Source organism: Scleropages formosus, chromosome 22 (assembly GCF_900964775.1).
Source record: "Scleropages formosus chromosome 22, fSclFor1.1, whole genome shotgun sequence".
Classification (NCBI taxonomy): Eukaryota; Metazoa; Chordata; class Actinopteri; order Osteoglossiformes; family Osteoglossidae; genus Scleropages; species Scleropages formosus.
In genome coordinates this window covers 9718075-9735643 of record NC_041827.1, presented here as the reverse complement: position 1 = coordinate 9735643, position 17569 = coordinate 9718075, and the positions used below count along the sequence as shown (strand labels likewise).

Here is a 17569-nt window from a genome sequence, read left to right as displayed (position 1 = left end):
TGTATGTCTTTGGACTGTGGGAGGAAACGGGAGCACCCGGAGGAAACACCTACAGACTTGGGGAACAAACTCCGCACTCATGGAGCGGCAATCAAACCCATGCTCTCTCGTACCACCCAGGCGCTGTGAAGCAGAAATGCCACTTTGCTCTGCCTCCATGCTGCCTTCATCAAAACCAGAGCTTTACTATATTTTTGGAACAGTATTCCCAGGACATCAATTTAGTCTGATTTACTGCTTAACACAGACCACAAAGAGAGCTTTGTAATGTACTTCTCCATTGGCTGTCTGTTCTTTTTGTTTTTTTTTTCTTTAGTTTTTGGATGACTGTCACCGTAAGGGCTCTTCTTTGCTCCATTTTATTTCTAATGAGGGAGATTGAGAAAATGAGAAGTGAGAACTTGATGATTTTGGTTTAGTCACCTTCCTACAGCGCCTAGAATAGCCCGCGTTGTGGTAGATGCATAGTTACGTAAAGCAAAGTCTTGAAGAACGCTGAAAGTGCCCGATTACACACACACACACACACACACACACACAAACACAGATGAAGCCCCTTGAGGACTGCGTAAGAAGGGCCAGGACTGGCTGAAGGGGGAAGGGCAGCAGGGCAGAGGAGAGGGCCCATGGGCGGGGACTCGGGGGCCAGTAAGGAGGACAGCGGGAGTATAAAAAGTCTGCTGCTCTCTGTGCGTGCTCTTCCCTGCAGTCCTGCACTGACCTCACTCAGTCCCAGCTCTCAGTCACCGCTTACTTTTCACAAACAACATGAGTTACAGAACCTACTCGCTGCAATCCTCCGGGCCTCTGCCATCGGCCCACATTTCTCTCAACCGCTCGACGCCCCCCTCCAGTTTCCGGGCTGTCAGCACCTATGGCGGGGCTGGCGGGCATGGAACAAGGATCTCCTCGGCCTCCCACTCGGGAGTGCGGGGCTCCGTGGCGCCACCTGTCTCCTTCTCCTCCTTCCAGCTGAGCAGCGGCGGCGCAGGCCTCGGTGCGGCAGCCGCGGCTGCAGCCGGATCCGGGAGCGGCAGCGCGGCCGAGATCCTGGGGAACGAGAAGGGAGCCATGCAGAACCTGAACGACAGGCTGGCAAACTACCTCGAGACGGTGCGTAACCTGGAGCAGGCCAACGGCAAGCTGGAGAGGCAGATCAGGGAGTTCCTGGAGAAGAAGGGTCCCGACGGCCACGACTACAGCCGCTACAACCCCATCTTGGATGAGCTGCGTAAGAAGGTGAGCTTCGGAAAGGTGGAAGAAGCAAGCGGACTGTGCACGGGAGCCAATGTGATAAGTATGGGATTGGACTGGGCATAGAATGAGTAAGGTGATGATAATGACATGGACAAAGTGAGTGAAATAAGATTAGTGGTTTGATAGAAGTGGTTGGATAGAACAGGTACAAGATGAGATGTTGAGCAAGGTCCCAGCTTAATGCAGTCTCAGTTCTTAACTACAGTGATGGTATGAGTGTTTAAAAGTTAGGTGTGGCTACTACCGCAGTGTTTCCAGAACTTTGCATGCAGAGGATGCGCACGGCCCACTATGAAGAACAAATGACCAGGCGTCCTGGGCTGGAACTTTAAATAGGTGCCCGAGGTCCTTGGGTGTAGGTGCGCTTCCCGCACTTTTCTAGGGTTTTCGTGCCCTGCCTCGTCTGTCACACGCCTACACTCAGTTCAAGCATGTTTGACTCGAAAACAAAATTTTTTTTAGTCTGAAAAGATTGACGTTGGATCATGGGGAAACTGAGAAAGACATCTAAAGCGTTACCATGCTCTTAAGAATGTGTTCAAAAATCGAAGAAATGTAAATATGTGGCTCTGCAAATATCATGTTTCATTCGTGTTTTTTTTTTTTTTAAAATCTTCACTTATTTAATGCAACTTGTCATTCTATTTTAAAAAAAAGGACAGTGAATGCATCTCTCTGTATTTGGGAGTGACAATGAGATGCATGCTTTGATGGGATAACTGTTTCTTTGGGTGTGGCACCTCTAGTGCATTCGCTAACAGGAAGAAAGCTCAAGTCTTTCACCATCTTCTCCAAAGCAGCTGCACGATGTTCTTTGAAGATCTCGGGAACCGACACACACGCACAAAAGCGCAAAAATGTTTCATCACTTTGCCAATTCGTATTTTTTTTTTACAACAGTCTGTGTGCTATTCTGAAATGAACTCATGAAAGTAGGTTTCTAGTGGAAAAAAAAAAAAAAAAAATGGCCAGTGGGTGTGGCTGGCGTGAATCACGCAGAAAATTCCTCAGTCTGAATGATTCAGACATTTTCCGAGCCAAACTTCCCCATTGTGGGGGAGAGTGGTAACTATAGAGATCTGCAGCCATAAACAATGTTCGCATTTATTTTTTTCGTCTATGAATTTCCATCCAATCAGACCCCTTTTACATGCGAGCTGCTGATCTCCGTCTCAAAGCGCATGTGATTTTACAAGCCTGGTGTGCTGTTATATAACTCTTCAGGCACAGTGACTGTATAATGAAAACCAGCAACTGAATGGCTCTTCAGTCCTCTGGCTCTGCTATGACTCATAAACACATGCTGGTCCTTTTCCCAGATTTGCCTAATTCGGATACTATTGGTTTTTGAACATGCAGAATTTTGAGGGGGAAAAAAAAAATGAACCCGTTCTTCGGAGACGCAGAAAAGTCTTTTTGTTCGACGCGATTTACTTAGCCCAACCCTGAAAAAAAAAATCTGTTCCCGTGAGAGAATCTCTTTTCTTAGCTGCCTTGTACGCTGGCACACATCACAAACTGCATTAGTGTCTCCTAAAGTAGTTATCTGTACCTGTTCTCCGTCAGGGGTCCGCTTGCTAAACGTCAAAACTTCGTCAGTTCAGCCCTTTTCGATTTATTCTTCTCACAGAGGACCGAGATTGAGAACGTGTTGCGTAGGACGCTCTTTACTGCCCATCGCTGTCTTGCGTAGGTGTTTGACCAGACGGTGGACAATGCCCGGCTGGTGCTCCAGATCGACAATGCCCGTTTGGCTGCGGACGATTTCAGAGTCAAGTAAGTACAGCCCATGGAAAGTTCTGAAGACTGAGCCCAAAGGTTTGAGCGGAGGTCTTACTCTTACCGCATTTAAGGTTCCCAGGGGCCATAATATGACTGTGCCGCGTGCAGGTATGAGGCAGAGCTGGCCATCCGGCAGTCCGTGGAGGCCGATATTGCCGGACTGAAGAAAGTGATCGACGACACCAGTGTCGGCCGTATGAACTTGGAGAGTGAGATCGAGGCGGTCAAGGAGGAGCTGATCTTCCTCAAGAAGAACCACGACAATGTAAGAACCTGGCATTTTATTACAGTTACGTTCGATTGCGTTAACATTTATCCGTTTAGCGGACACTTTTCTCCAAGGCGACGCGCAACTCGGAACTAACGTAAGTGCTTTTCACAACAGATGAAGAATTATTGGTGCAGACATGAGGCTACCTGTTATTTAATCACCGATGCCACCTATCATAACCTCCGCAGACAATGCATCCAAACAACTGGTGGGCAAAGTTTTGACAGACAACATTTAACATGAAACCTTCTGTCCATAACAGGAAGTTATGGAGCTGCGCAGCCAAATTGCTCAGTCGGGTGTCCAAGTGGATGTCGATGCTCCGAAAGGACAAGATTTGTCGAAGGTTATGGAAGAGATAAGAGCCAAATACGAGAATCTGGCACTCAAGAATGCAGAGGAACTTAAGAACTGGCATGAGAACCAGGTAATTCACCTGAACTTCTCCTCTGGCTTCTTCCCCAGACTCGAAAGAACGACTTTCCCTGTAATTTAATATTTAACGATCAATCAGCATCAAAATAGAGAATCGTTTTCTGAATTGTACCGCCAACTGTTACATTTCCTGTCTCGGTGTCTTCCTCTCGTTCTTCCCAAGATCTCGGAAGTGCAGGTCCAGGTGTCGCAGAACACAGAGGCGCTTCAGGGTGCCCGTACAGAAATGAGCGACCTGCGCAGACAGCTGCAGACGCTCGAGATTGAGCTGGAGTCCCAGCGGAGTTTGGTAGGACATCTTTCCCAACGCATGAAACACGGAAGCCTGTCAAAGTGCGATGGGCCAACGACTCACGAAGCGGGACCCATTCACGGCTTCCATTAGCGTCTCTTCTCTCACCTCTCTAGCGTCTCTCTGCATGTTTCTCTACTCGTGTCGCTCTTCCCCTCCCCCAGAAAGCGTCGCTGGAGGACACTCTGCGCAATACAGACCTGCGCTACAACATGGAGGTGGAGAAGTACAACAACATCATCATGCAGTTGGAGGCGGAGCTGATGCAGCTGCGCAGCAACATCCAGCAGCAGGGCCAGGAGTACGAGGCACTGCTCAACATCAAGATGAAGCTGGAGGCCGAGATCCTCACGTACAAGAAACTGCTGGACGGCGGGGACTTCAAGTGAGTCAGAGCCAAGCGGGACAGGAGGCGCTGAGGATAATGACAGAGGAGAGGCCATAATGAGTAACTGGCACTGCTACTGTCTGTATTTTCTGCTACGGTATACGGACTGATTGATTCCTTGTGTTTTGCTCCTTGTTAATTCCAGACTTCAGGACGCTCTTGACGAGCAAGCTTCGAGAGGAAAGTGAAGACAAACGCAAAGGTCGGGACTGGAGAACTAGAGCCCTGAGCTTTCGGCAACACTTCATTCCATTTCTTTTATTTCATTTTCCATGCCCTCGTGCCTGAACAGCTTTTTTTTTCAATGCCGGTCAGATAACATACTCAGCATATTTTACAAGGGTATTTCATCATACAGCTATGGTCAGGTTGGACGTACTGTATTTTTCTTGTAGTTTCAAATAAAAGCGAGTCTCGACACCTCCCTGTTGCCCATTTGTTTTTATAGCAAAAATCCATGCTTCTACTTTTTTCATTTTACTCAGCCCGCTTACACAACTTATATAATATACACTAATCTACAGCAGGCCTTACAGCGAAAAGTCGACAGATGACAAACGACAACAAATAAAATCGGAAATGGGGACTGAAATAAGCAGATGAAGTGCAGTAAAGTGGAAAATGCATCTGTCTGGAAGTTTTAGATGTTTCAATTGAAATAAAGTTAATCAGATCTGCTACTTAATAATTTAGTACCAGAACAACAGCCGAAATTATCTTAGGAGCTGTACGTCCGGACGGCCATAACTCACCCTAGTTAGAGCAGTGCTTTAACACCCAGAACACACACACACACATTCACCCATCATCTCTGGACTGTGTGCAAAAAATTCAAAAGCTACACCCAAGGAAACCCTTTCTCATAAGGAACAATATATAAGTAAACTAATAAGGAACATCTGTGCCAAAGGACAGTAATAATTTTATGCACCTTTAATACTCAATACACAACAGGGAGCATCAAAGGAAGTGGTATATTACAGATTTATTACTTATACGTGACTACTTTTCTACAGAAGATAGCACTCTCACTTAAGGTTTTGTCTTGCTTCTATGAAACAGGTAAGAAAATAATCCCAGACCAGATTTAAATTTTGTATTTAATCTTAGTACTAAACAAAGTGGAGTCATTTAACAGAGTAAAGTGTAAGTTAACCAAGTTGTGTTAGCATGGTGGATTGTGCAAAGCGAAGGAGAACCTGGAGACACATCCTGAAAACTTCGGAACGTCAGTCCGGTAGACAGGATAACAAAACCTAGTACTACGCCTGCCAGTCTTTGGTCAGGCGATGGAATGAAAGCAGGACACGGGGGACTTCCTGCGAAGTGAACTGGGCCAACATCCAAGGGAAACAAGTCCGTGAAAGACGGAGTGCACTCTTTTTTCATGGTCTGAGCGTGAGTTTTATGGTTCGGCGGCTTAAAAAGGAAAGTTTCCTAAAAGGTATTCAAAGCAAGCACGCTGATGCAAAGCCACAGTTCCAAATCAGCTGGCATGGACAGCTTTGCTGTAAATTGTTATGCAGTGGTAATTCGGTATCGTCTTCAAAGCTTGATTTCATGCCTAACAATTACATAAACAGGCTAAGCAAATCTCGACCCTTGAGAATTCATTGACCACTTTTGTTGTGTTCTCTTGCATAAATGTTTAGGGAAATAATACAAAAAATGCCTGATCTGAGAATTCTATTTTGTTAGTTAAATGTAAGGGTTTACCTTGAGGTGTCTGCAATGTGTATATTTACACATTAGTATGTCCTGTTAAATGTAGGTCCATGGCTCCATAAAGTAATTAAGGCTCATAATTAGGTGTTAAAATTTCTATTTATGAACTGACTTCATAGAAAATCTAACATATGAAGACATGCCTACCTATTACACAGTTTAAGGCTGTATGAGTAAAGAAAGGCCTATGTAAAGCAGAACTAAATTCAGTAACAGACCCCATTATTTCAGCATAGTTTCTAGAAAGTATTAATGTGCAACAACTCAAAGATACTTCACATTTCCTTCCATTTTCATGATTTTTTTCAGATTTTTGTTTGCCTTTGTGTCTGGTATCACCAAAAAAGGAAACATACTGGCACTGCTAAACCAACACAGAACCTTTTCCCTGAGAGGGCAAAATACTATTTTTAAGGCACTGAGAGCAAAAGTTGCAGACCCTCTGTGCTTCAGGAGAGTCTATATTTCTTTAAAGTTTTTTTCCCCCAATAACCAGAAATAGCAGAGGTCTATTTACGATGGGGCATATGTTTTTATTATCAGCTACGTACTTGTAAGGATTCCAGTACAATGATTTCAATACACCTTTAAAATGTGAATAATAAAGACATTTAACAGAATTTGGTGTCTATCTGTACTCCAGTCTGTCCTAATCTTATTCAAACATCTTAAAGTTTAACAATGGAGGACTAAGAAGAAAAACAGCCCATATATTCGAGGTGTGACTGACAAATAAACACTAATTAAATCAACAATCCTAGACAAACATGGTCCAGTACAAAGGAAAAAGGCACTAATGTCCAAAATGTATCTCCAGCTGTGACGGGGCTGCATAGTGTCGCAGCACTTGGGCCTCACAGTTCCTGCACTGCTCATGCAGGTTTCCTCCAGGTGCTCTGGTTTCCTCCCACAGTCTAAAGATGTTTCCAGTGAACTGATAACTGTGGATTGCACCTAATATGTGTATGTGTGAGGGAATGAATGAGCGTGTGGGATTGTTCTGCAGTGGACTGGTGTCCCGTCCAGAGCGTATCCTGCCCCATGCCCTAAGCTTCCGGTGTAGGTTCCGGACCTCTGCGACCCTGCACTGCTGGGTATGCGGTTTTACACAATGGATAGATGGGTGGAATCCATGTGGTTATTTTTTTAATGTTTTTTTTTTAAACTCTTCATTTACTGTGCTCAGTTACATTTGTTAGCAGTTTACAGTCTATGGCTCGGTTGGTTTCGTTGCGGGCTGTGTTAAGGTACCGACTTTTCTTCCTGAAAAACTCAATGGCTTTTCACACTCATTTACAATTTTGTTAAGCATCAATGCGTGGCGTTGTTGCTCATTAATTTACATTGTAACGTGTTGCTAACCCTCCACTGAAACTCACACCACACCCAGCCTGCGGTGTTCAGGAGACCAAGTGTTCTATTTCGTTTGCCTTTGGCGTCCTCTGCCGCCTGAAAATGTGGAAAGTGAACTGGTGGAAGTTATGTAGCACATTTTTCTTTACTCTATTCATTACTATCCATCCATACATACATACATACACACACATAGACACGCCATAATGACTATTTAAATTTGACCGCCTACCCTGATGGGATCGCAGGGGCGCGAGGCAGGAGCGTATAACACACAGTGGGACGCAAGAATATTTAATATATTGTTTTAAATATCAAAAAAGTTTAAATTTTAAACACTCTTAAATAATCTACTAAGGAAATCACAACATCCACCCAATTGGGAAAATATAATTGTTGTAGTACAGTGTCAGTGAGCGAAGTTAACATGATGATTCCAGTAACTAAGTTACTAAGTTATGAGAATGGCAAGATGCTAAGAGATGTGATAACAACTTTACGCAAATAATGACATAATAAAATGACAATTTACATGCCGATATATATAAGAAATAAATATACAATTGTAATACAACGTGAAAATTGACCACGAAATTAATTATTTAAATCATATTAAACTAAAGTTTAGCTGTAAACGTATAGGTTTGTTCGTGGGAAACGCTGAATACGAAGGCAATTGTACCTCGTCATACATAGTGTTACAGGTAAAGGCTGAAGGGGAAAATGAAAGGACGGGTGTTTAAACTCGGCGGGGACTTCTGAATATTAGCATATGTATTCGCATTCCTGTTAGCATTAGCATTCACGTTAGCGTTAGAATTAGCTTCAGTGTTACCGCGTGCGCCAAGGCTTCATCCGGGACTTCCGCGTGCAGTCCGGACTACAGACTATCATGGCGGCGTTAGGTAAGACTAACTTTCGAGGCGGCGTGGTCGGTCTTACGGAAAAACGTTGTAAAAAAACAAATTTTATAACAGTAATGGGGAAATCGTGGCTCAAGGCTGGCATATTTCGAATTTGTGTGCTCCGTGAGCCGGAAAGTGGCGGGGAAAAGCTGTGGTGCAGAGCCCGCGTGAGCGGGCCGGCGGCGCGGGTCGGGTGGCCGAGGAGGGTAGCCGGGAGTGGACGGTTCTGCTATTTCTGCTTTCCCCACCTAGTCGGTTCGACGGCCTCTGAATGTTCACTGAAGCCGGAGCTCTAGCCGAGCAGTTTTTTTTTTCTGTATTTGTTGTTCGACCTGTGGTTTTGTGGCTGAAAAAGAGCAGCAATGACGTGCGTTTTACTCTCACACGAGCGCGCGCACGCACGCAGGCGCTGCCGTTTTCAGCCACGTTGCTCGGATGGAGAAGAAGAACGGGTTCGTCGCACCGAAATGGAGACGCTGCCGTCCTGGGGAGGGGAAATGGGGTGGCCAAGGAAGGGAGCCCATTTCTATTACTAAATCAAATGATCTCGTTTCATGTTGCTTACTAGTGCTCGTGAACGGTGTGTCACCTCCGACCACCATGATGATGCCGTTCGTTGTGCGTGGCTGGGGGGGGGTTTGGATCTCACTCCCGCTGTGCCTCCCATGGTACTTGTTACACAGTATATAAATGACCCTGTTGTACAAATGGGTGAGTCACTGCTAGCAGCTTAGTGTTCAGATCTCACACTGCCGGTTGCGTTAAATGTCACCGAAAGAATAATAACTCGTCTTGTTATTATTATTAGTACCTGTCTTGGAACGTATTGTACCACGTATACTACTACTAAGGCAGTATTGAAATGTGAGCTGTTGTCCCTCCGAACAGGTAAAAAGAAGAGCAAGAAAGGTAAAACTCTTACCCTCACTGACTTTCTCGCGGAGGACAACAAAGGCAGTGTTCCAAACTATGCCCCTGTCAAGTCTAGCAGCTGGGCGGATGACACCAACGACCTAGATGGAGAGTGTGAGTGAAAACAAGTTTTTTTTTTTTTTAAAAAAAAAAAAAAAAAACTTATTTTTTTAGTCTAACGCTTGTAAGGCTACTCTCTGTGAAAGCTCATGGCCGGTAGATGCTTTTAACATGAAATAACAAAATAATTATTTGAATTGTTTTTTGCGATGTGTAAGTATGAACTTCAGACAGCTGGTGCTCGTTTTAGCTTTTCTTTAGTGTGCTTAGCGATGGTTAGTATGTTGTGACCTCACTTTCCTCTGTTGTTTCAGTCTCCACCTCCTGGAATTCAGATGATGTGTACCGTGCGCCTCCGATTGACCGCTCCATCTTGCCTACGGCGCCCCGGGCCGCACGTGAGCCCAATGTGGATAGGTCACGTCTCCCCCGTAGCCCACCTTACACAGCCTTCCTGGGGAACCTCCCATATGATGTCACAGAGGATTGCATCAAAGACTTCTTCCATGGGCTTAATGTACGTATCACTGCTCCCAGTTCTTTGTGCACGGTCCTGGTTTAAATAGACATAAGGAACAAAATAAGCTGGCAACTACACTTGCATTTTTTTTTCCCTTTGAGTAGCTGCTCTTTTCCACAGCAATAAACATCTGAGTAATATTTCAATTAGTATTGTAAAATAAATTATTTTGTAATAATGTCAACCTAGAGTTTTTCCATAAATATTTTAATAAGTTGGTATTCTCTTTTTGCTTACTCTCCTGTTTTTCCCCAATACAGATCAGTGCAGTGCGTCTGCCCAGGGAACCCAGCAATCCGGAGCGACTGAAGGGTTTTGGTTATGCTGAGTTTGATGATGTTGAATCTTTGCTGCAGGCACTCACATTGAACGAAGAGGTAAATGACTAGATAATCTGAAGCAGTAATTATTAGAGCGTTTTAAACTTTCTGTATCTAAAAGTCATATGTTACTTAATTGTAGATACATTATAAAATTCGAATATACATGATGATAAATGTTTTTTTTTTTTTAACCTTTCCCTGACATATTTTAGCATTGCAGTTGGTCTTTACCCTATCCCATGGGATCAAGAGGCAGTAGGGGAGCATAGCAGTCAGTTTGAATTCACCTCCTACTGTAGTACCCTAAATTGCTTCAGTAAGAATACTTTGTTGAAAAAATACGTAAATAATTGTAAGTATTGTACTAAGGTATTTTGCTGCCTTGGACCAAGAAGAGTAAGGTTAAATAACACTATATACTTACATTTATTCATTTAGCTGAAGCTTTTCTCTGAAGTGACTTATAGTGTTAACCTGCCTGTAGTTATTTACCCATTTATACAGCCACTTAATTTTACTGGAGCAATTTAAGGCAAGTACCTTGCTCAAGGGTACTATAGCTGGAGGTGAGTTGAACCTGCAACCTTTGGGGCCAAAGGGAGAAGCTCCTAGAACTAAGCTACCAGCTGTCCCATATATCTGAGCTTCTATAAGTGCGTAGCTTTGAGAATGAAAGGAATGGATTACTTCTTGCAGAATCTTGGAAGCCGAAGGATCCGAGTTGACGTAGCTGATCAGTCCAATGACAAAGGTATGTGTGTGTGTAGTGGTATATAGAGAAGAGTGTGAGGTTTTTGATGTTAGAACCTAAGGTTTCCAGTGCCTGTTTTTTTTGTTTTTGCATTTATTATTCCATGTCAGTGAAAACTTTCGATTTGATAGAATGTATATACCATAATATTAGAAAGACTGACAATGTTTTAAGCGTTTGCTTTAAACTTTAATACAGGACAGTAATTTTTGTACTTCAGAGCGAGACAGCGGTTTCATGTCTGGACGGGACAGGGATAGGGACAGGTTTGATGGGGGCCCTGATAGGACCGACTCTGACTGGCGCGCTCGGCCTAGCACAGATAGCGACGATGGACCAAGGAGAGACGGCAACTTCTCAGAGCGTGAGTGGTGTCCCTTACTGAGCCCTGAAAGTTTTCAATTTAAAGTGTTTTTGTCCCATCTCAGGGGCGTTAACGGAAACTTTCATTATTGCTTCCTATCCTGGTATGGCATTTATCCTTTGGTAATGATCTTGTCCTATAGGGTCACGGGACCGCTATGAGACAGACAAGTTTAGAGATGGACCAAGGCGGGACAGGTATGATGATCGCTATGATGGTGGCAGAGACCGGTACCGGGACAAGTACGATGAGCGGGAGCGCAGAGACTATGACAGAGGAGGTGAGTCAACCATTTGCTCAAGCATTTGTGACCATTTGCTGATGTGATAGGAAGTTGTTAAACTAAATATCTTACCCCTTAACTAACCTTCTGCTCTTGCATGACTGTTAAAGGAGATACGTGTTTGTGTTGGCAGATAGTTGTGCTTGTGGTGATGGGTTTTTATTTTTTCTTTAGATGCATTTGAGGATTGGTTATAAATGAACATGACTATAAAAGTGTACTAATCTTCCATTTTCTTCCCCACCAATATCAATAACTGCAAGCATTTGACTCAAAGGTCTCTGTTCTGTCCAGGTTTTGACTCTTACAGTGGGGGCCGTCGAACCTTCGGTAGCAGTTTTCGCCGTGATTATGATGATCGGCGTGATGACAGCCGTCAGTGGGATCGCTACGGTGATCGAGAAGACCGGTATGAGCGGCGTGAGGAAAGAGGTAAGCTTCACTTTCTTTCTTTACATTGACTTAAGGCTGAACTTGGCTTGGTGTTTGTGGAGTATGAGTTTTTGATCATTCGCCCACAATGCAGAACCTCCCCAGCGGCCTAGGCTGAACCTGAAGCCCCGCAGTGTTCCTAAGACAGAGGAGCTGGGCTCTGCTTCTGACAGTCAATCCAGCAGAGCCTCCATATTTGGAGGTGCCAAACCAGTGGATACGGCAGCAAAGGAGAGGGAAGTTGAAGAGAGGCTGAAGAAGGAGCAGGAGAAACTTCAGAAACGAGTGGAAGAGGACAAAGGCAGACCACGAGAGAGGTGAGGAATGAGGAGAATGAGACTATAGCAACTGGGGCAGGGGCATTTTGTTCTAATTAGATCGTGACAGTACGATGTTCCTATTTTGAAATTGTGCATTTATGTTTACATAACATTGTTTTAATGTTAACTTTCATGTGCACACCAGTTATTTCGGAATGCTACTTTTACATGGGGGGGGGGGTGTGGTGGCGGCGCACTGGGTTTGAGCAGGTCCTGCTCTCTGGTGGGTCTGGGGTTAAACTCCCGCCTGGGATGCCTTGCGATGGACTGGCGTCCTGTCCTGGGTGTGTCCCCTCCCCCTTCAGCCTTATGCCCTGTGTTGCCGGGTTAGGCTCTGGTTCGCCGCGACCCTGCTCAGGACAAACGGTTTCAGACAATGTGTGTGTATGTGTACTTTTACATCTTAATAATGCTTTCTATCAGAATTCAGCACTTTGGCATTTGGTTTTACTGGATGAGTCATGAGTGGCTCTGCTCCTTTTTTTTTTTTTTTTTTTTTTTTTTCCTCTTCTTCTTCTTCTTCCCAGGGACTCTAGCTGGCGCAGTGATGATCTGTCTGCTGATCGCACCCGAACAGGAGGTGAGTCAGCACAGCCGGGCCACTCTTCTGATAGAAGTAAGGCTACAGTGATGATGCATCTTGTTTGTCCTTGATTGTTTTAATCACTGTAATATTCATGCAGTTTTGTTCCCATCTATCAGAACTGGCAGGTGCTGTTGTAGAAGACTTTTTTTTTTCCCCCCCCCTCCCCCCTGATCTGTGCCCTTGTTCTTCAGGCTTGCGGCAGAGGGAGAATGAGCCCTCTTTGGAGAATGAGGTGTCTGGTGGTTGTGACCAGGAATCTTGCTCTACTGGCAAGCAGGATGGGGTGCCCCTTAAGATGATGCCAACACCACCTCCCAAGGAGAATGGCTGCACACGACGGAGTGAGAGCTGTTCCCCCGATTCACTGTGTAATGGACCCCCACAGCTCACAAGGTCAGAAACTTTTACGCTCTGGCTCCCTTGATTTTACTTGAGTAGCTGGGTTTGCACTATTCACTTTTAGGTGTCTCCAGTCCATACTGTGCCATTGGACACCATGAAAAGGCACACTTTTCTTACTTTCTGCTGTTAATTTGCATTTGCAAATGTGAAAAGGTAGCTTGATTAGACAGACATCTGCTTGTATTTCCATAAATTCATATATGGATTTTTGGGAGGAACTTCAAGTGTCCAAGGAGCATAAACAAACAAAATACGCTAGGCAGCTGTCTTGGCTTTTGTATTTCCTGGTTTGGTTATCTAATGAATTTGTCTTTTCAGTTCCTCAAATTCAGTGGAAGAAAAAGTGCTTAAGACAAGCAAAGGTAAGATCCCAAACAACACATTAAAAATGTATTTGCCAGTATTTCATATATATATGTGTGTGTGTGTGTGTGTGTGTGTGTGTGTGTGAAACATGCTCAGTGCATGCCAGTTTAGTGTGTTTGGTATAAGAGTTTTGACAGTTTTATAATCCTGTGTAGATGAGCATTATTGCTTAAAGTAGGGTGCTTAGCTAGCCCTCAGTTTTGGGTTACTCTTGCAGATAAGAACATGGTAAACGGTTTGCAGAGGAACCAAGGACAGACTGGACCTTCTGGATCAGGCAGGCTGAGAGGAGATGCTGCCAGCAGAGATCGAAGGAAGGAGGCAGACAGGTTAGCCATTACCAGGGTTTTATAGCTGTTTTCCTTCATCTCCAGTAACCCCCACTTTGTGGTGTCAGGGGCTAGATATGAGCAGCTAGTACTATATGCCTGCTTTCTTGTACACAGCAGGTGCATGTAAAATATCTACTTGCAGGACTGACCATTACCAACCATAGGCCAGCTGTGTTTTTGCAGCTCCAGCTTTTCATAAATCTGATTTGCGTGAGATTTGCAAGTCTGTCTAAATACTGCTGTGTCACGGGCAATTCTACTTCAGAAAACATGGTTAGTTTTCAGTGATTACAGGGGTCATCAGGTTTTGCAGTTATCAATTCTTTGTTTTTTGTGTCATTCTCAGAAGGGATGGAAGAAGGGAGTGTGACCTCAGAGCAGCTCCAGAGCTAAAGCAATATGAGGAATTGCCCAGTGCTGTGAGTCTCTTGAGTCTTTCTCAGCATTGTCACATGAGCCTTGAAAGTCCTTCACACATATTTACATTGTTCTCTTAATGATACACCAGTAGGCACCATGGTAAATGTCCTGGCCTTGAGTGCCACTGATCTTTACCTGCAGGAACACACATTTTACAAATTCTCTCTTCCTTAACAGCAATTCAGCTCAGCCAGTAAATATGCAGCCTTGCTACTGGATTGTGAACAAGGAGATGATGCAGAAGAGAACATGGAACGACAGGCATATGAATAAAGCAGATAAGCAGTGGAAAATAAATATATATCATTCTGAGAATTTCTTGGAGAGTTACTTCCATACCACCCCTTTCCATCTTCGAGACTGTTATCTGAAAAATAGGTTAAATATTGGACTTGTTTCTACTTTTTCATAAAAAGAAAAATAAGGAATGAGCTGATTTTGTGTAAGTGTGTGTAAGAGCTTGTCACAGTCCAACTGTGTGCCACATTTCTTACATGGACAGTGTTTCCCTCCTTGTAAGATGGCTGAGATGTTAAGGAATTGTGATTATTTCACAAAAATTGTCCTGAGAGTACTCTACTGTTCAAGGAGTCTTTTTCAGTGTTAGTGGGACCATACTGATGAAAGTGTAATGAAACTGTACTCTAAAGAACATTGTAGGAACATTTTTCATTTTTTCAGACAATTTTTTTTCTTCCAGTTGATTTAATAGTCTCCTTTGTAGTTAATCAGGCTTGTGTGTGTGTCTGTGCTCATTAAATTAATGTTATGTAACAATCCAAGACTACAACTCATTAAATTTCATTACCTATAATTTTTAATGGTGAATTGATTTGTTTTGCAGTTATTAATGGCAAGTTATTTTCTGTTGAAATAGTTGTACATAGTACTGGGAGTGTGACAAACATACTTTAATGGGGGCAGTATAATTTGATATAGTTTTTAAAATGGTTGTCAAGTATAAAAAACATCTATTGTGATTTCAGTTGTACTTGTGTCCTCTGACATAGACCAGCACCTTTTGGCCCTATGGCCAAATGTCTCGGCAAACCTCAGTTTTTAATTCAAGAATCTCCTGAAGCCAACCAAATGTTGGAAGGTGACCACTCAACAGCTGCTGGTCCCGTGTGTCACAGTTACAATGATATTTTAAGTGTCTTCTGTCTTCAAAATAGTCTGTGTTCCAATGCAGTTCACAGGCTTTCATGCTCTTAGTCTGTGTGTATGGATTGAATCTGTAGCTTGTAAAGTATAATAACTTTAATTATGAAAAGTTTAGCTTTCTATGCAAACTTTAAGTATTGAGTAAAATTTGTAGTTTTGGGTGTCAAGTCTAAACCCATCTTTCCTAAGGTTACACTGCTGAATGGCTGCATATGTAGCCGAATGTCTTGGCATACAAACCTCATTCTGTGAACTGTGTTGAAAAAAAGGAAAATTATGTAAGGCTCTTTATTTGGGAAATGAACTTCCTGAGGAAATAAAAATGACTAAAACAAACAAATAACCAATTTTATCCTGATCTTTAATGTTAAATTGGAGGACTGAGATACCCATCCAGGGTGTACCCTCATTAGCCTTGCAGTCTGTGCTTCTGGAATAGGCTCCGGACCACCATGACCCAGAACTGGACAATCAATTAATGAAAGTTAGGGGGAGAACTGGGATGTAGGTTTGTAAATTGTTGTTTTTTTTTCTTGAATTAACAGATAGTACAGCAACTGAAGTAAGACATGGGTGGTCAGCCTTGTAATATGTCTCCAGGCAGCCTCGGCTGCCCTCGCAGTTACACCGTGAAAGAGCAGCCAGTCCTGTTCAAGCAGTCACACTGTATGCTTGTCTATGCTGTTGCTTAGTTCCTAATTCCTTTGTGAAGTAATTCTGGTAGTTTCTCACCTGTTTTGTAATGGTTCTCTAGGCCATGCTTGCCAGCAGTTTCTTTATGTTGTACCATGCTCACCCCCGGCGACAGCCATCCCAGCAGGAAGAAATGCTGCATTGAGGAATGACCATTGAAGAAGGTACCGATATTGCAACTTGTGAAATTACTTATTTTCACTCCTCCCAATTTATTTCTGCTCATTTTTTTTGTCAACCAGTTTGGGATAAATGTATATAAATAAAACATTTCAGCACTTGCGCTGGCGGCTGTCATGTTGGCAAACAACGACGGAAAGAGGGTGAGGCAGTGGCCCTTCAAGTGGGAAGAGCACAACTGAGAAATGAGCCATAGGAAAAGGAGAGAACTGGAGACGTGTGTATGTGTGTGGAGGCAACCTCTTCTAAGGAGGCTGATGCTCCCTGGGAGATCATGCTGCGCCAGTGTTCTGCTGGGCAGATACAAATTGCGGGTGTCAGCCCTGTGTTTGTGTTGCTCCCCCGACCATCGAGCCCTCTGCTCTTAAGTGGTATTTCTGATGCCCCATTGGAATTTGCAGTTGGCCTGAAATGGAGTTCTCCATGTTACTGCAGGGGGGCACCTAGCTCCTCCTCCTGGAGTCTGCTCCACTTAGTGTTTCACTTTGCAGGACTGATTTCTGGTGTCAGCTGTAAACATAACACTTCTGACTCTTATTTAAATGCACTTGATTCCACTCCTTCCTTTATGGATGCAGTTTGGGACATAAATCTGCTATAAGAATATAATGTTTGGGTGTTTTCAGTTGAATCACATTTTTCAGTTGTTTGGTTTGTGAAATAGTGGTGCAGTACAGATTCTGTAATTTTTAGGGGATGTTCCTGTGTAAATTGAGATATATATACAGTTACGTTTATTCATTCAGCAGACGCTTTTCTCCATAGCGGCGTACACCTCAGCGAGTAATATGAAAAGTAAATTTTATCAAGAGGAGGAGAGATTTGGATGCAGACACGTGATTCTAGAGTACAGTCAATTTGTTGCATTCCACCATATCAGTATACATCCCATGAGTAGCTGCATAAAAGCTTTTCTATAATTCAACAATTTTTCATTATAGAATTATTAAATGTTTATTATATTCTGCTTTTCTGTACACCCAAGCTCACACTCTGTTAGGATGAGTGTTGCTTTGTTCACAGTATTGCGGCAATGTTACAGCTTTATACAAA

At 43.5% G+C, this 17569-nt stretch overlaps 2 protein-coding genes across 2 annotated transcripts; both read left to right on the top strand.

Moving 5' to 3' along the window:
- Positions 1–678: 678 nt before the first annotated feature.
- On the top strand, positions 679–4848 carry LOC108918299 (keratin, type I cytoskeletal 18-like). The gene is made up of 7 exons (XM_029247729.1): positions 679–1239; positions 2951–3033; positions 3148–3304; positions 3573–3737; positions 3909–4034; positions 4202–4422; positions 4571–4848. The coding sequence occupies exons 1-7, from the start codon at positions 769–771 to the stop codon at positions 4611–4613; spliced, it is 1266 nt and encodes a 421-aa protein (XP_029103562.1). The 5' UTR covers positions 679–768; the 3' UTR covers positions 4614–4848.
- A 3497-nt stretch (positions 4849–8345) lies between these two features.
- Positions 8346–15983, top strand: LOC108918172 (eukaryotic translation initiation factor 4B-like). Its single transcript, XM_018725234.1, has 15 exons — positions 8346–8408; positions 9297–9434; positions 9695–9897; positions 10161–10277; positions 10920–10974; positions 11195–11338; positions 11481–11618; positions 11916–12053; positions 12148–12370; positions 12901–12953; positions 13151–13352; positions 13680–13723; positions 13945–14056; positions 14406–14478; positions 14657–15983. The coding sequence occupies exons 1-15, from the start codon at positions 8396–8398 to the stop codon at positions 14750–14752; spliced, it is 1749 nt and encodes a 582-aa protein (XP_018580750.1). The 5' UTR covers positions 8346–8395; the 3' UTR covers positions 14753–15983.
- Positions 15984–17569: the final 1586 nt, after the last annotated feature.

Coding starts and splice junctions, on each gene's coding strand:
- LOC108918172 (XM_018725234.1), top strand. Junction 9,898..10,160: donor ACTTCTTCCATGGGCTTAAT/GTACGTATCACT, acceptor TCCCCAATACAG/ATCAGTGCAGTGCGTCTGCC. Junction 10,975..11,194: donor TGATCAGTCCAATGACAAAG/GTATGTGTGTGT, acceptor TTTGTACTTCAG/AGCGAGACAGCGGTTTCATG.
- LOC108918299 (XM_029247729.1), top strand. CDS start 769: ATGAGTTACAGAACCTACTCGCTGCAATCCTCCGGGCCTCTGCCATCG. Junction 1,240..2,950: donor TGGATGAGCTGCGTAAGAAG/GTGAGCTTCGGA, acceptor TGTCTTGCGTAG/GTGTTTGACCAGACGGTGGA. Junction 3,738..3,908: donor AGAACTGGCATGAGAACCAG/GTAATTCACCTG, acceptor GTTCTTCCCAAG/ATCTCGGAAGTGCAGGTCCA.